Below are 18,592 nucleotides of genomic sequence, written 5' to 3' on the forward strand. Positions count from 1 at the left end.
GAAAATCTGATTTGTTCCTCTGGGGTGTAGCATTTTATTCAAAAAGGCGTTTCCTTTGTTTTAATTTATGCAATTATGTGATTAAGGCGTGTTGTTCTCCTTGTATGGATAGACCCAGTTTCAAATGACTCAGTTTGGGCAATTTTATCACCTTCTGAGACCCGTTTAATTTCAGGGCTACGGCGCTTCTCTATCTAGACAAGGGAGAGCAAAGGTCATTTAGAGCAAGCTCTTCTCATGCCAGTTTGAAATGTGATGTTACTCCCAATTCCTGGTTGGAACAAAGCCTCTAGTCTTTCACCAGAGTTCAACCAAAAGTTAAGCTGTCTTAGACCCATCCTGCTCAATCCACTATTTTCACATATCGTAAGATTTAACTGTACTAAACGGTAAGAATATTTATTTTCCTCAACAACATCCATCACCTGTTATTAATTAGAACACATTTTGTTAAGGAAAAAAAAAAAAAGAACCTTACTTTTGGTGATTTGACAGCGTTTTCATCAAGGCAGCCTGTAACACAAAGAGAAGGTTAGTAAAAACAGAACAAAATGAATATTTTTCATTGCACAAACAGATTTCTTACTAATTTTTTGTGGCAGCAGCAGATGTTCCAGCCTCTCTCCGACGGTCAGGGAGCGATCCGTAGCTGAGGAAGAGGAGGGAAAGGAGGAAGAAGCAGCAGGCCGCTGTTTGGACGCTCCAGTCAGGGTGGGGGAAACGACGCCGGCGGCTGCTGGAGGAGCTTCTGTCTGAGTTTTCTGTTCACTCACAGGAACTTCAGGAAACAAAAACATTTGATAAGATCTAAACAAAAATGGATCAATTTGTTGCTCTGAATGCTGGTTTTGTTTCATCAGCAAACACGCAAAGAAAACAAACAAAATAGTTAAAAATAGTGTATAATGAATTTAAGAGTTTTCACAGATTATTATAGGATTTTTAAGGAAGAACAGACACACAGACCCATTCAATAAGTGATATTATTGATTTCAGTAACTCTATTACCAATCATGATGATTTTCTGCTTGCAGGTAATGAAATTACACCAGATTACAGCTGCAACTAACAAATATTTTAGTAATCAATTATTCTATCAATTATAATGACGATTAATTGAAAATTACTGCACATTCTGCAGATTTATATTACACAATATCAGAAATGCATTAAAACATGAAAATAATTCAATTCCTTATTTAAAAAAAGAAACTAAAGGTTTTAGTGACCTAAACTGCAACAAGAGCCTGGTTGATCATGTGCAGCAAAAAATGCATCTGCAGCTAAATACATTGTAGGGTTGATAGTCATAATTGTTTATTAACCGATTAATAATTAGATAGAAAATGTGCTAATTGGAGATCTCGTTTTTGTTTTGTGTTTTTTTTATTTTTTATTTTAATTGGATGAAGCAAAAATTACGCCACTTGAGGAGCTTTGGGTAGAACGACCTTACAGATTCCTTAATTAAAACATGTTTAAAGTTACTGAATTAAATGTAATTGAGTAAATTTAACTAGTTACAATACAACTCTGTAAACAAGAATCATCTGGATGTATATTCTAATTGATCAAATATTACTGTATAAACTAATACGGTTCAAATGTTTGTTCAGGAAATCTTTCAACTTCATGTTTGTTAGCGTTTGGAGTTTTGGCACCTTTTGCTCCAGGTTTGGAAACTGACGAAGTTATTTTAGCAGACGCCTTATAGAGACGACGAAGTTCACAGGTCGTCATCTTACAGCACTGCAGACGCCTCCGGAAGTCCTTCGAACTGCAATAAAACATTAAAGGTTTGACTAATGCAAAAATATAACCTTATTTTCACAGAGGGGAAAGAAGAAAATTGTACAAATTTGAGTAATTGCATAAAAAAATAACTCTTAGAAGTTAAACGCGTCAAACATGAAAATAAAATGTAGTTGTTTTTGTTTATTTTTGCAAACTTTTTAAAGGTCAACATTTCCTACTGTTATTTTTTTTGGGATGTGAAAAAACTGAGAAGAAAGTAGAAAATACTCACGACTCAACATGTCCAACTCTGCTCCTGTCGAGCAAAAAAAAGTGAGATAAACAAAAAAAATGGAAAAGCTGGTGCTTTTTTACATTTGCAATCAAAAATTGCCTACATTTATACCGGATCAAGTGAAAAAGTCAAGTGAAAAAAAAAAAAAAAAAAAACTTTTTTTTTTAAATATATTTTTCTGTTTAAGATGTTGTTTTTCGATATCTGTCCAAAATTACAAAAAAACTGAAAAAAATCCAACATCAGATTTTAAACAAGCGGACGCACCACATCTAAACACCAACAGATGGCGCCAACAACACTTTTCAATGTGACGATTCAAAATATACCTATTTACAACATGAGCAATGATTTAAAAATCTGTTCCTATTTCGGCTGCGGGAGAGCGAGAGAGAGCAGGACTTTCAAGAACAGAAAACTTTCAACTTTATCTGTTAAAGCCAGTTTTACATGTTAACTCCTAAATTATTTTCCTTTTAAAATTTTTTTTTCTAATTTTAAAATTGTGTTAAGGAAAATGTGACAGAACTGTAATATGTTTTTTTTTTCTAATTTATCAACAATTATTCTACTAAAAAGTCTCCATAGCGCTTCATCCTAAATAGATGGGTAAGTATTTCCATTTTCTTCACCGTTTTCTTTTCAAACATACCAGATCTTGTGTGTTGATAAATCCTTTCTAGAGGCGAATTCCTCCACCACCTTCTTCACGCCAGTGGAGTCGAGCATCTCAACGCAAATCTGAGGCAAAATAATGTTTTTAATTAACATCTAAACAGAACATTAAGCAGAAAAAATATTGTTTAAGAGCAACTGCATTTTAAAAATAGATATAGTGTGTAATAAATACAAACTACCACAAATAATTCAAGAAATAAGTGGCGTGAAATATTTGTAAACTTCCGTTCAGCTAATTTAATAAAACTTGTGTGTGATTCAGCAATGCACGCCTTCTGTGTGAAATATTTCATAAATATGTCCAACTTGGACTCTAAATAATCACATCAAGCAAAAATGGGGACAAAACTACAACTGAAAGTATTAAAGTATTATACAACTTGGTTGAAAGGGAAAGTTAACTTAATCTATTGTTTCAAGTTCAAAAAGTTCTTGAAACAATCATTTTCTAGAAAACTCTGGTCATCACACAGACATTAGCCAAACAAAGGATCTGCATCACGCCCCATTTAAATTAATGGGAGGATCTAAAAGTTATCAAAATATTCTAAACCATTACAAAGAAAATTCATTGAGCAATTAAAGCTTGCTCAACGAAAACTTACGGTTTACAAAAATTCAACATAAATGGTCACAACAGATGGATTAAAAAATACCTTTATGTAATAAAAATCTTAATTACCAAAACATTTGCAAAAACTGCAAAATTCATGAGAAGCAAACCGCAACTAATCTGCACATTAGAACAAGTATGACCTCAATAAACAAGTTTTCCAATCATCACATCGCTGTGAAGAAACGTTTAAAAAGTAGCTCAGAAAGTGTCCGACTCGCTCACCCGGTTACCGAGCGGCAGGAAATTGACAAAGCTGGCGATGGAAGCCACTTCCTTCATTATGTCCCGGATGAGCCACAGGTGCAGTTCAGTGATCTCCACACACAGCAGCCGCTCCTCAAGGGAGTCCGGATCCGCAACAGGCTACAGAAAAAACAATTTGTTAAAGTGACTCGTTTCATTTATGTCAACCGCAAAATCACGTCTTTCCAAGTATTTTTTTTAGACATTTGACATTAGATAAAACGAACTTACAAGTAACTTTTCAATACGATAGAGGAGCTTGCTTTAAGTTGGGGTGTCCAAAGTGTGGCTTGGGGGCCTTTTGCGGCCCCTTGACTGACTGTGTGTAGCCCCTGAATTCACTTCAAGAATGAATTGTTGATGTAGATGGAAACTTTACATTTACCAAGTTCAAAATTATCACAGAAGCTAAAAATCCTTACAACTGAAAATGTTGTGAATAGAACCATTTATTTTTAAATAAAAACAAGCTGCATTCTCCTGAATGCAGCTTGTAGATTAGTGCTCCACCTCTAATCTACAGCTGACTTTGCTGCTTTTAATTAATTTATTAAACTTGATTACAAGAGTGACCTAAATCCTGATTTTATTGCTCAACATTGACTAAATTTTGTCACATCTTTTCCAGTTAACACTTAAACTGCAAATCTCAAAATTGTTTTTATGTTTTACACATCCCTTTTTTATTTACTTAATAAAATTATTGTATGTTTAGTTTATTGATTAGGATATATTGTAATATTTTCCTTTATATCTGATATAATTCCTTCATATTGATGAAAAAAATACTTGAATGGCAGATCATTTCATTTTTCCCATTAGTGAAATAATCTACCAAATAAGTATTTTTTCATCAATATTAAGGAATCGTTTGCTTAAACAAGCTCCTATATCTTGCTACAAACTTACTTGTAAGTTAGTTTTGTCTTATTTCAAGTCTAATAAGATATTTGCACTAGAAACTGGACAAGAATACTTGTTTGTTTTTTGTAGCTTGAGACTGCAGATTCAACAAAAAGATGAGTGAACTCACCACGTTGCTCCATCGCATCATCGTTTTGTACATCATTTCCTGTGAGAACAGAATGACAGAGAAAGTTTAAATAATTTCTACAAAACAACATTTTATTTAAAACGATTAGAGTTTTTTCCATCCATTTTAATCCAAAACATATCCAATCGTATTTAACAGTTTGTAAATCAGCAGCCAATATGGCCTGTTTTTAATGGAGCACAGACTGTTTCCACACCTCGGTGTTTCCAGGTCGAATGCCCTGCATGACCAAGTGGAGGAACACAGGCGACTTCTTCACACGTAATGGCTTTTGGCGGATATTCAGGATGAAGTTGCTGAACGCCTCCCAGTCGCAGAAAAACACAAAGGCCTAGAGCGGACGAGAAAGTAAAAGAGAATCTATAACTTTGGGTTAGTTAAAGCCAGTGGTGGGAAGTAACCGAAGTACAAGTACTTAAGTACAGTGCTTCGTTACTGTACTTAAGTATAATTTTTGTGCATCTGTACTTTACTTAAGTAGATTTAATAATGGATATTTTCTACTTTTACTCCACTACATTTTACAGTAAGTATCTGTACTTTCTACTTCACTGCATTTCTACAAAACTGTCACGTTGCTCTTTTTTGTCCGTTACAATGTGAAGTTCAGGGATTTAAGGTGGCGCCGTAAAATCCAATCGATAACGTGACTTTACTTGCACGCGAAGCTCCAAGACATGCGCAGTGGTTTCCTCTGAGCGGGAGAAGGTGTCTGTCTAATCATCAGTAATATAATAGCGCTGCATAAATCATAGATATGGCGACATGTAAAATCAGCAGCACTTTGCTTTCACAGATGGTGGGGACTTCGTCCAACTTTTAGCATCACTTGGAAGGAAAGCTTAAAGAAAGGTAAGATCTATGGATGTGATGCTAGCAAAGCTAGCTGTACTGACTGAGACACATATGTCGCATCTGCGATGAAAAAAGTTGTCACTCATGCGCTGAATTAATGTGTGGAGGAGTTGACTGATGTGTCTCACATATGGGACAACACTGGTACCAAAGTGATATGACATTCAGGAACGATCAGATTCTTCTGGACGGATCTTTACCGATTAAATTTATTTAAGCTCCAAGTATTTAATATCTAGTTTTTTTATGGGAATGTGGATCTTTCAGTTCAATTTGAGAAGCAATTTTGATAGGTAAAACTTAATTTTTTGTGCTGGTCTTGGTCTTGGGTAGGTGGTCTTGACTACAACTCTGCTATGTGGCTCCTTGGTTGCCTGTCCTCTCCCACTCACCTTCTTTCCATTCCCTCTCTGTTAGATTTATTTAAAAATAAATGCCACTAGTGGCAAATAAATGAAGTTTATGTTATGTTAGGACAGGAGACAATATGTTCCCATCCCTGAAATTATGATGCATAGAATCACATATGTAAGTCTAAACTATGTTACAGAGTAAACACAATAAAAACATGCTTTATCTGTGTTCATTAAAATGGCACATTTCTAATGTATTAAAATTAAATACGATCGGTTCACTTAATGACATTAGCAATTAGGTAATCCATTAAGCAAGTACTTTTTCTTAAGTATTTTTAAAAGCTAGTACTTTTTTATTTTTACTTAAGTACAAATGTTAATGTGGAAGTTTTACTTTTACTTTACATTTTTGTCTGTGTATTTGTACTTTTACTAAAGTACATTTTTTTGAGTACTTTCTCCACCACTGGTTAAAGCCAAACATCAATCAATCAATCAATCAGTTATTCACATAGTTTAACAAATTTTATCATTAATGTATAACATTCCGATATAAACCTCTCAATAACTACTTTTTGTGGTTGCATACATTAAATTAAGAATATAAGTTGCAAACAATTTATCATTCTCAGAGTTAACTAGTTACATTTACTTAAGTTACTTTTTTAAAAATACTTTTAGGAGTATTTCTACTAGGCTGTACTTGTTACTTTTACTTGAGTAATCTTATTATGAAATATCGCTACTCTTAGTTGAGTGAAATTTCTGAATTTTCTTCCCACTGAACGAAAAACAAACATGCTTTAACCAAAGATTCACCAAACAAAGACACACCTGCAGTTTTTGATAAAGTTTCATAAGTTTTTTATTAAAAGAAACTGATTTGGAAAATTTTTCTTTTGCCTGATTTTGTTACTTAGATGAATTATTGTCATTTTCATCCTTAAAATACCAAAATTTCCACTAAACTTTATATTTTGGTCTGTCTGCTGATATCAATAATTTAATATTTAGAAATGACAACACTTGTTTTTTGGAAGTTGTCCATGTTTTTTCAACTGAATCAGGACTATTTCGCAGCGCTGAATCCAAAAATGACATCCATTTTTCTTAATCGGGTCACGTTTTTATTCTAATTTGATTTAGAGAAATCCAGTCTTCTGACTAAATTGATGACATTTTTGTGACGTTATCAGTTCATTTCCATTAATATTTCTCATCCAAAAAAGGTTTTAGGATAAAATAAATTGTTATCCAACAGAGTGTATTAATCGCATGATACACACTTTGATTTCTGTGAGTACATGTAAATTTAACATCATGTCATGGACTTCCGTTCCGTTTCAGTTCGGTTTCTTCGACCGCCTCGTACGCTCAGCAGCAGCGGTTTCTCTCTCCGGAGTCCAGCAGTGATCGGCCATCATGACTGCATATCAAACTAACATGTAGCTCAGTTCAGAAAGTTGACCTGATTGAGAAAACCAATGGGTTTTTTGGATTCTGCACCTGTGTTGGAAAATAAAAACTTTGCTTATGCTTACTGGGAAGAATGAGCTGATAATGAAGGTTTCCGACTAAGCGCTGAAAACTGAGGTTTCAGTGAAGATGTTTCTTCTTCTCTTTCCAACCGAAACTCGTTTGAACCGGGTTTGATTCAGGGACAAAGGTACCAATTAACCAGACGGGAGAAACAGAGAGAAACTCCCTACAGGAGAGAGACGGGTGGAAGGCACTGTGTACGTGACTGATAAGATATAAAAGGAGAATAGTGTGTGTCAAGTTTCACTTCTTTCTTCTTCCTTTACTTCTCTCACATGCTGATCTTTGATACTTACTCTGATTTTCTAAATAAAATATCTAAAGACAAAAGCGCATTTTTCTGATTGATTCAGTGTCTCCCTTTATCAAAACGAACAATAATTTCCCTAAACAGCACATCACAACCTCAGACAATTTTTAGGCCGTTGACCACAATAATTTGATCAGCTGCTCAGTACTTGAATAGACTTTTTACCAAATACTTTTTTACTCTTCAGTAATTTCCTGGATGGCTGCTTTTTACTTTTACTCTAGTAAAAATATGTTGTAGTAGTGCTACTGTTGCTTGAGTTAATTTTTTGGGTACTCTAGTTCTCATTCATGCTAACTGCATTTGTCTGAAAGGTGGCAAACCATGAGAAACTGCATTGCAACCAGAGTAGCTCCTTACCCTCCTCTGCAGTGGGAGGACCACGATGTTGTAACAGAGAGTCTGAAGGTTCTGCTTGGGGAAATACGGCCACACCAGATTGGCGATGTCTTCGTGTTTGTAGTTTCCCTCTGGTAAACCCGTCAGCATTACGGTGCAGAACACAGAGGCTGGGTGGGTAATTACCTATTGCACAGTTCATAAAGTAAATAATTTTGAAGTAATAGAAGGTAAAATATTTATACATAAGGATGTAATGCAGAGCGCATGCAAATAAAACACATTACAAAACTAAAATTCTGAAGAAGATACAGATGTGTTTAAAGAACTCCACACCAAATTAATGCAACAGCAGCTGTTAATGCTGGCCATTGCATTAACAACTGTAACAGTTTCTATTTGCATCCCAGCAGAAGTAAGTAAGTCATGGCTATTTGGAAAACCCAACTGTCATATATTTACACACTTATGGCAAGGCATTTAAACATATTAAATATATAATATTTTGGACTATTTTGGATAATAAGTTCAAATTTACCTGCCATTCAGAGTACCTGCAAAAAAAGGGTCAGCAAAGACCGTTTTGTCTAAGAAAGCTCGCAAAGTTTCAGGTTGATAAGTCAATGATGACCTTATTTTACAGATCATAAAATTTGCAGGTTACTACAATCGATAGTAGCTACACAGGCACAGCCGCTAGAAAGAAACAAACACACCCCGTACAACACTTTCTTTCTATTGGCTGAAAGGTTGCTAGGCGACTGAGCCAAAAGGCGTTTCCAAAGGCAAGCAGAGAGGCCAAGTTGAGACCAAGTGTGAGCGTAAGAAGTTTTTAGTACAAGCTTTACAAGTTTTGAGAAGAAAGACATGAAGTACTTATTTCAAAATAAAAATATAAGCAGAAGTATTAAAAGTTTTGAGAACAAAAAGCATGAAATTCTGTTTTCAGACTGCAAATGTGTGCTCTTGGATTATGGCAGAAAAATTCTCCCATAGTTTTTCTTATTTAAAGTGTACTACTTTATTTGCACAAGAAACTAGACTAAAAATACTTTGTAAGATTTTGTGTTCTTGCAAATATATGAACCATTTTTTCCTGTTTTGGTTAAAAATCAGTAAGTTAAAAGTCAGGTTTGCGTGTAAGGACCGCTCACCGAAAAGCCTTGGTTCCAGTGGATTGTCAGAAAATCTACAAGCAAAAAAACAACAACAAAAAAAGAGTAAATCCAAGAAAATTGTTTAGACCATAACATATAAGTTGTGCATCTCTTACTTGGGATGTTAAACCAAGGAAAGGCAGTTAGGAAAACATAGGGCTGCGTTGTCATGGTCACCCAAAACGGCGAACATGTGCCTACAGGGATGCCATACTGCAATTTTGGTGTTTCTGCCCCAACAATGATAACATCTTGGTCTGGAAGGGCTTTCAGTGGCAGTAATGGTGCTGAACAACCAAAGACAAGATCAGTGGAGAAAGATCATAAACAAACCATTTGATTTTTCCAACAAAAAAAAAAAGATGCGAGTAGGATGACTACCACAAGATTCTCTACCTAGATATTCTTGTCAAAAATGGTTTGGACAAACTGAGAAAAACCTTAAGAAGCACTAACTAGAAGCAACCAATTAGAACCAGAAGGCGGGTCTTAGTGCTGTCAATCCCCCATCTAGCTTTCTGTAGCAAATGCTAAGGCTAGTTAGCACAGCCACTAGCCGACGGCAGACAACTGGTTTTCCTGTAATGGTAAGTTGTTTCTCCAGCATTAGCACATTTAGCATCGCATATGTGAGGATAATTGACAGCGTTAAGGTCCTCCTCCTGTATTTGATTGGTTGTTTTAGAAGCGGTTCAATTCTTTAGATGACAATAGTAGCTCAGGGAGATTTTTTTTTTTTCACAGATTATCTGTCTCATAAACTGTGATGACATGTGTCTTAGTACTTGAGTAGACTTTTTACCAAACACTTTGATACTCTTACTTGAGTATTTTATTGGACAGCTACTTTTTCCTTTTATTTGAATAAAAATATATTGAAGTAGCACTACTCTTACTTGAGCACAATTTTTGGGTACTCTGTCCACCTCTCATTTTAACAAATATGTTAAAAAAATAAAAAATAAAAAAACATTCTTTATAAAAGTTCCATACTGCAGTTAATACTTTCATAAATCAGCATTTTCTTACGTTGCGATTCCTTGGAGCTCACAGGAACAGTCAGGCGTTTAATCGTGTGAGTAAAGCCCTCCTTCAGGAGGCTGTACCAAACTCCGAAGCGATCGCCGTTATAAACGGATTTGAATTCAATGAAAACCTAAAAATCACAAGAAAATGTAAAAACACTAGAAATCTGTGCATCCAGGTATAACACGAACTTGGTGTTTAAACCTTGTTGAGCAGAGGCAGGATGTTTCTGACGCCGCCAATCTTCCTCAAAGCCTCTCTGACAGTGATGGCGTCGCTCGGGGAAATGTTGTTGATGAAGATCACATTCGACACCTCGACACTCTGTTCCAACAACACACAGCGAACAATTAAACAGAAACACTGGCTCCTGAATGTCTTCTTATGTTAGCAGAATTTTGATGTATAAGTAAAGACGGCTGAGTTTTAGGGTATTTACAGTCAGAAGCAGTGCATCCTCAACATTCAACTCTGATACTACAATACCTTTTAACGCAAGTTCATTAAGTTTAACATGCTGGATTGCAGATTGATTTTTCAGCTGAGAAGCGCATCTGTATTCCAGCAGCTGTCATTTATTTAAAGATCAAAGTCAAAAAAAAGAAGAAAGAAAGATCTGATCGTCACACTTACGAAAGATGCTAGCTCCATGATCGATTCATAAAAGCCAGGCTGAAAGGAAAACAACAAAGTGAGCAGAGGTAAAGCCAGAGCGCACAAAAAGGAGTTTTTGAGTAACAAAGAACATGTTTTTATCTGTTCAGTCAATAAAAATAATTAAATAATACTGGCATCTTTCTCAAATAAAAAAATAAAAAAATCTGAAAATGTGTATTGGCATGATGAAAATGGATTATACTTTTTGTAATAATCATATAGTATTTTTGTCACTACAGCAATGAAAAACAAAACATTTTTCAAGAAATTTCCACTGGTATTTTAGCTCGTTGAGTTAGGAAGACCAAACTGCCATCAACCTAAACTTTATCTCCCTCCACAAATTTTCTACCAGCTTCCGACTGGGCCAGCCCAAAACACTACTTTCAGTCAGAAGAAACATTAAAATTTAACTTTAAAGCTTAGATATCCATGATTTTGGTTTTTATTTTTACATTTCAAATAACCAACATTCTTACCAGTGTCATTGAAATTTCTTTTTTCACGACATACAAACAAAGTTTGTGTTGTTTGAAGATGAGGCGGTTTTCTTCCGACGCCTTAAGCAGATCCGTCAATGACTCCTCAGTGGGCATCAGCACAAAAGCCTAAAACAGAATAAAGAGTAAAAAAAACAAACAACACACAATTGGTCTCATTTTTAATGGCATAACATTTGGCAGGTATTTCTTGATTGATGGACCATTTGATGTCATCAAAGTCCATGACAGTCAAATTGACTGCATTTCTACCAATTAAGTGTGAAAAATCTCAAACTTTTCCAGACTTCTTCGTCATCTGTAGTCAGTTTTAAAGGCAAACTAATAAAATCCTAAATTCTTCCATTTTATTTCAACTAGGAATGCACATTTTTCCACTTCTAATACAGAAATCTGAGGTTTAGCTTCTGCAGATATTGATCCAATACAGAAAAACGTGTTGAATTCACTTAAAATATCTCTTTTAAAAAAGAAACACAGGTGTAAATGTACCGAATTACAAATGTATTTCACAACTCTACACTTAAATACACCAATATGTTACCAAGCTTGGTCAAACATGTAAAAACAACTTTAATTTGTTGGAACTGTTGCAGGAATGTGAGCCCTGAAAATCCAGGGGTGGGAAGCACGGAGATGAGATACTTTAACATTATTCAGGTCTAAATAAACCAAGAAAAATATCAATATTCCTCCAGTATCAAACAAGAATTGACCTAAAGACTAAGGGCTAAAATCCACACTGCATATAAAAACAAGTAAGTACATAAAACCACCAACAAAGTCATTCAAGTTCCACAAAAAGCTTTTAAAAGCACTCAAGACGTCTTCTCACTATATCTGGTGAAAGCAAAACATTGCAGAAGTAGAAAAGTAGACATACATATAGACAAACAGTCAATTTATGGAAGATTAAGTGAAATCACTTGGAGGATGAATGGATTATTTGACAACAGGATGAGCAAATAAAAGACCAGACAACTTCTAGATAAAGTGATAGAGAGACACTTGCTTACTGATCCAGCTCGGGAAAATACTAGGATACAATTTTCAGACTTTTCCAGGCTGTCTAGGAACCTTTGGATGCCAGTGATAAACATAAACATAACTAAAGCACCCTGGCGCTTACCATGCAGCCTTGAGGAAAGATGAAGATCCTGTCATCTGAGTATTGAAATCCAAATGTAGAGAGCAGATCTACAACGTCCTCCTCAGCGTAGCTGCAGCTGTCATACGAGGGCAGGTTGGTGATCAGCAGCAGCTTTGGGTAAACGAAGCTTAACGGCTGAGAGGAAATAAAAGAAACAGAAACCTATTAACAGAGGGAAATGCCTCGCTGGTGTAGCGCTTTAGCATTAGCGGAATGTAATGTTTATGATAAGAGCTCTAGGGCTAGTGCAGCTAGCTTCGCAGCTAGTGGTGCCCACCACTGATTCACTTAGAAATAGACACTGATTAAACATGTCGGTGCAGAAAACCTCCACATAACAATATAAACCAAATTAGCATTTTATTTACTTCATTAGACAAAAGGTAAACTTCAGTTTAGTCAAAGTGAACAGAAAAGACAGAAGAATGAAACTGACCCTGGACCCCAGGATGCTCGACGCCAGAACGTAATCTGTATGTGGATGGAGTCAAAGTGTAAAAAGCAGTGAAACCCAGTCCCTGTAATTATCTCACCAAAACAAAATATGTCTGACAATCACCTTTGCTGTTTAGGTTCAGTTGATTCAGGTAATCGGGGACAATCCTCTCCCCAACAGTCAGCTGCTTCTCACGCTCTTCTGCTGTGGTTTCAATGGTTGGACTAGGTGGCTTTGCGGCTTCTTTAAAGGACAGAAAATATCAAACAAATTTGTTTATTTTTTCTTAAATTGCAAATTAATTTGGAGGGGAAAAGGGTAAAGACATATATTTTTTATTGTCCAGTTGTCTTTACCCGTTTGATTTGTTTCGATTGGAGCTTCAGCAGAGCTTCCTGCAGTCTGCGGTTCTGTCTGCTTTTCGTTGGACTTCAGATTCTGTGCAGTCGACTCTGGATTCGACAAAGTTTTTATTTGGACAGAAGTCTCTGGATTTTCACTGGCCATTCGTTTCAGAGGCAAACCGGTTGAAAATTCACCTGCTGCAGTCCCAGCTTTTGGTGGTTCTTCAGGTTTTGGCTCTTTCGGTTCTTCCATTTTTATTGGCTCCGGCGCTCCACTTGTTCCCAACTCAGCATTTTCCACATTTTCCGTCTCACTACTAACTATGTTAACTTGGGTTTGTTTTGTTGTTTCAGATTGTTCAGGTGCAACAAACTCTTGAAGGCTTGTTGTTGAGATTTTGGCCTGTTTGTCAGACTCAGATGGTTTTGCTTCAACTACTTCCATTTTTTTGCTGCTGGGTGGAAGATTTTCACCCTGTAGGATTTTGTTTGATACTTTTATCACTTTACCCACAGAGGAGTCATTATTTTCTTTCAGCCTTGGTTTTGTTGCAGTCGGGATGTGATCCCTGCCTTTTGATTTTTGTCCACTGTTACTGGGACTGGGTATCTTGTCGGGCTTTGGAGCTTCTTTCTTGTCTTTAGCTGATTTTACAGACCGTTTTGCTGCCACGTTGACTGTTTTCACAGTTTGAACCACCTGCTTCTTGGAGACACACTTTCCTTTGGAAGCCAAGACTTTGGCTTTTTTCACAAGCTTGACTGCTGTGCTCTTTTTGGACCTTATTTGGATAGACAAAAGCTTTTTAAGTGGCAGGAGAACCAAGTTTCTAGCAGAAGCAGACTGACGGGGCACAGCGGGCGTTCTGTGAAGAACATGAAAGACAAAAAGGTTTAAAAACGCACTAAAAACAGTCACCATCTCTAATTCAAAGTCTTACGACTGTCATGCCACACTGGATATCAGTGAGATTGTGGAAGAACTTACTCTGGACTAAGATTTTTCTGATCCTCTGGAGACGCAGATAAAGAGGCCTCTGAAATTCCGTCCTACAAATCGATTTATTGTGAATTGGTCAGGTTATTGGTAACATGAGAAAACTAAACAGAAGCAAACTCATTAACTGCAGAAACATACCTGCTTTGCAACAAATGTGAGGGAAACTCCTTTTATCTCAAGGCTTTTTAAACCTTTAAGCTTGGCAGCATCTTCCTCTTTTTCAAAACACACAGTCGCCTATAAATGTATGGGAGGGAAAATGGGACTGATTTAACTACTTTCACACAAGTGCTACAAGAAAGACAAAGAGTTGGCAAGCAGTAAAAACGCAGACAATTTTAGTTTCCTCAATTTCAGAGCAAACTATTTTTTGTTATACATTTTAGATTATTTCCAGTTCTTTAACTGGTCGATTTCTTTTTCGTTTTAGTGAAGTTTCTCTTAATGCAACTTGTTTGATGACGGATCATCTACATCTGAAGATGTAGCTCCTGTTAGTTTCCTAAACTGTTAGTTTACACGGGGTAAAGTACTCTTACTAGAATTTTGGTTTCCATGGCATTTTGGTTTCCATGGAAACCAAACTTCTTATTTTTTTCCCAAACCAAACGTGATCAAGTTTAGCCTTCATGCGTTTGAGTTTTGTTTTTTTTTAACACCCTGATGTACCGGCGGGACTACTGCCGCCGCGGACGAACGCCGAACCGGACACAGAGCTATAGAAGTACTTAGTCCGACCAGAGGTAAGAGTCATTCACTGTGTCATTTATGAAGCTGAATGCGGCGGCGGCGGCAGCAGCGGCAAACACCAGCTGCGGCTACAGCCAACTCTTCCTCTGTCTGGTCCTCATCCCCCATTACCGCCTATGATTTCTACAACCCGATTGATTTCAACGCGCTCCGGTTCAATTTGAATAGACTTAAAGACGTTACTCATCGCTGATTTGGCAAGGAAGTGCTAAAGCTGTTGGGACCGTTAGACGTCATTTACCCAGAATGCACTGCAGCGTGACCAACACGCGACGTTCGCTTGATAGCGTTTTATTAAAATTGATAAAAACCAAACAGCACACAGTATTACTACTGTATTGTCTTTACATCTAAAATAAATATTTCTCAAATAAAATCTACCGTTACATCCAACCATGGACCCTTTTGAAGGGATTTTGTATCGTCTAGTTTACTAGGATAGTGTGATTACTGTGTGAACAAATGAATCACATCCATAAAGGGCCTTTGCGTGTCATATTTCATAGTAATGTAAAAGAATCAGAGAAATTATAATTAAATTTGATTGTGTGAGATTTAAGCAATTTCATGTTTTTCGCCAAATTTCCTGAAACTAAGCCAATACTTTAGTTTTACGCAAACTATGTATAGGTATTAAGAAGATGTAGATGGGGAGTAAATAATACAGAGCCTACAAAGTAAGTAAATATTCTAATTCAACTAAGCCTATTTGCAATTAGATTAAAATATGACAAAAAATTTGAATTTTGTTCCAATTTTATCACAGGTTTTAGTAAATGTGATTTTATCCAATTCACTTGTTAAAACTCACACAAAGATACTGTGAAAAATAAAATGTGCACAGAGTAAAGCAAAAATATTCACATAGCATTAAGAGACAGATGTAGGGTTTATCCTACATTTTCCATACCTCTTGTTTAGACTTAAACAGTAAGAGGGATTTGGTTTTTCCAAAGGACTCCATGGCTGCGATCACATCACCATGGGAGAGAGTATCAAAATTGCCTCTGAGCCTCAACATGGTTGGAGGTGACGGTTTACTGTGATGAGCAAATGGAGGCTGGGGAAAAAAGTAAGAAATAAAAGATTAAATGTACATTTGGCTGGCTGTTAAAAACAAAAGAACTGCAGCTGCTGTTATGAATGACAAGTGATGAAATATATGATCTGGATTTAAATATTGTCCACCACAAGCATCAGAATTCAACATATTTGCGGTTTTCTCCCTCTCATTGCTGAGCAAAACATGAGTGTAACAGTGAACTAAGAGAAAGTGTGTTTTCTATGATATATTAATACATATCTGCAGTCAGTTAAGGCAGTGAGGCAGCAAGAGAGTCTAAGACTGACGCAACTTTCTCATTGGTTAATAGGAAACTATGATGTCTGACGTACAAATATCAAGAATATGAAACCCAAACACCCACCTTGGATATAGTCGTAGAATGTTCCTCACTCCTTGGAAGGTTAGGTTGCACCAGATTCAAATTTGTGTCCAACTTTAACTTTGTTGGGTTGAAGGAAGATGACGAGGAAACAGATGTTTGGCTGCTGCCTCTTGATGATGTGGAAGCCTCCATTTTGTTGGTCATTGATGATGTTTGTGATGATGAAGATGGCCGTTTTTTAGCTTGCTCAGCCAGTACAACAGTATGAGCTACAGGCTTGAACACATTGGCAGTGTTTAGCTGCTCTGGCACAGAAGAAGCTTGAATAATAAACCAAAAAGAAAGCATTAGTTTTGGTGCAAAACAAACCTAAAAACAACAAATCCAATACAGTCCAAGTAATTTCAACTAGTACTTTGCTTTGGAAAGTATATAAAAATATTTGGTCAACTGTGCCCAATAGACTGACCAATATTGGAAGCGTCCAATGAACTCCACGGTTTCCCCTAGAAAACCTGCTAAACCTGGTGCTAGTGGGGCGCTAGGCTAGTCCACTAGCGGCCCACCAGGGTTTTGTGCTAACAAATGTTAACAGTTACAAAAATTCAGAAGTGCACGAGCAGATATGATAATTTGGCGGTGCGATCGTTGCGTTTTAATTTATCATATGACTAATTGATTTACTGCTCATTGTGACAGGCCTATGGCTGATACCAAATGTTGTAACAACAAACCTGAATTCATGAGTTGCTTTGTTAGAATTTGTTCACTGCATGGCTTCTTTTTCGGAGATTCCACCAGGAACAGCTGTCGCCTATGGCTTCCACTTACTGAAGAGCGCTCCTCACGCTTCTCGGATAAGCACTGCTTCCCATCACTTCCTCTTGGCGATGACTGTGCCTTGTGATTCTTCTGCGGTGAACTTTGTTTGTCATGACATAAGGACTGTTGCTTATCTGTCCTTACTGGTCTTGTTGGAGACAACTGTTGCGCACTGCTCCTTCTTGGTGACCGACAACGTTCATGACTCCTTCCTCGTGGCCCCTTTCTCTCCTCACTTCTGGGAGACAACCATCGATTGGGGCTCCTGCTTGACTGCCGTTTTTCATCACCATGTTCTCGCTCTCTAGTCGTACGTGAGAGTTGCTCCTGGCCCATCCTTGGCGACCGTAGTTGCTCAATATTTGTCCTTGGAGATGATGGTATATTAGAGCTCCGTCTTGGTAAACCAAGAGTCTTAAACCTTCTTTTTGGTGAAAGACGCCTCTCCCAATCACTTGAACGTCTCTGATAGTCGGAGAAAATACGGCGGTTGTGCCGTGGAGATGTAGATCTAGACCGAGACCTGATGGAAACATAAAGTTCTAAATTCTAAAAAAAACCAAACGTATTATTGCAGACTTTAATAATCTTTAGCTCTTGCAAAGACAAACCTGAAACTATGGATACAAATGAACATCTTTGTCTCTAAACTTAAATATTTCATTGACACAAACCTGCGACTGTGCCTGGGACCGTGAAATGATTGTGTCCTGTTGCTCAGTTTTCCCCTTCGACCTTCAGAGCTGCTGTGTCGACGAGGGCTGTTAGAGCGAGAACTACCGCTAGTAGTGGCCCCTCTACGCCTAAAAGTACGGCGTCGATAAGGACTTTTGGAGGGAGAACTACTGCTAGTAGTGGCCCCTCTATGCCTAAAAGTTCGGCGTCGATAAGGACTTTTGGAGGGAGAACTACTGCTAGTAGTGGCCCCTCTATGCCTAAGAGTACGGCGTTGATGAGGACTTTTAGAGGGAGAACTACTGCTGGTGGAAGTTCTTCTACGCCCAGAACTGCGGCGTTTGCGAGGACTTTTAGATCTAGAACTGCTGCTGGAAGTGGTGCTTCTACGGGTAGAGCTGCGACGTCGGCGTGGGCTGCGAGAGCAAGACCGGGAATGAGTCCCATCACTGGTTTTCCTTTTGTGATCATGGGCCGTGTGGTCAGAAGTTGAGGGAGAAATCTTGGCACTTGTAATGGCATCACTATACAGGAAAAGAATAGCAAAACTCAGATTTATATTCATCATCAGTCATTGTTGTTTGTATAAATACAGAAATATACCTTTGCACTGGTACTTTGCCATCCCACTCTGGGTGTCTGTGGAATATTTAAGAATGCTGTTAAAT

General features: G+C 37.2%; 1 protein-coding gene across 4 annotated transcripts in view; it reads right to left on the minus strand.

The window, feature by feature from the left end:
- The window catches only part of LOC103480615 (uncharacterized), a 47,927-nt gene that overhangs the window by 21,654 nt on the left and 7,681 nt on the right, over positions 1-18,592 (minus strand). For 2 of the 4 annotated variants that reach the window (XM_081599810.1, XM_008435636.2), the window contains exons 4-29: positions 18,528-18,563; positions 17,924-18,448; positions 17,162-17,772; positions 16,467-16,747; positions 15,950-16,099; positions 14,428-14,526; positions 14,278-14,339; positions 13,302-14,155; positions 13,069-13,188; positions 12,946-12,980; positions 12,489-12,644; positions 11,339-11,467; positions 10,836-10,874; positions 10,407-10,526; positions 10,206-10,332; positions 9,293-9,463; positions 9,174-9,208; positions 8,041-8,205; positions 4,817-4,951; positions 4,600-4,638; positions 3,546-3,686; positions 2,682-2,770; positions 2,027-2,050; positions 1,662-1,777; positions 587-778; positions 479-513 (exon numbers count right to left, since the gene is read on the minus strand). In XM_081599810.1, the coding sequence (XP_081455936.1) occupies positions 479-513; positions 587-778; positions 1,662-1,777; positions 2,027-2,050; positions 2,682-2,770; positions 3,546-3,686; positions 4,600-4,638; positions 4,817-4,951; positions 8,041-8,205; positions 9,174-9,208; positions 9,293-9,463; positions 10,206-10,332; positions 10,407-10,526; positions 10,836-10,874; positions 11,339-11,467; positions 12,489-12,644; positions 12,946-12,980; positions 13,069-13,188; positions 13,302-14,155; positions 14,278-14,339; positions 14,428-14,526; positions 15,950-16,099; positions 16,467-16,747; positions 17,162-17,772; positions 17,924-18,448; positions 18,528-18,563 (4,486 nt within the window). Of the gene's footprint in view, positions 1-478; positions 514-586; positions 779-1,661; positions 1,778-2,026; positions 2,051-2,681; positions 2,771-3,545; positions 3,687-4,599; positions 4,639-4,816; positions 4,952-8,040; positions 8,206-9,173; positions 9,209-9,292; positions 9,464-10,205; positions 10,333-10,406; positions 10,527-10,835; positions 10,875-11,338; positions 11,468-12,488; positions 12,645-12,945; positions 12,981-13,068; positions 13,189-13,301; positions 14,156-14,277; positions 14,340-14,427; positions 14,527-15,949; positions 16,100-16,466; positions 16,748-17,161; positions 17,799-17,923; positions 18,449-18,527; positions 18,564-18,592 lie in introns of all 4 variants that reach the window. The other 2 variants (XM_008435638.2, XM_008435637.2) reach the window with 2 other exon arrangements.

This window comes from Poecilia reticulata, chromosome 18 (genome assembly GCF_904066995.2).
Source record: "Poecilia reticulata chromosome 18, P_reticulata-male-v2, whole genome shotgun sequence".
In the NCBI taxonomy this organism is placed as follows: domain Eukaryota; kingdom Metazoa; phylum Chordata; class Actinopteri; order Cyprinodontiformes; family Poeciliidae; genus Poecilia; species Poecilia reticulata.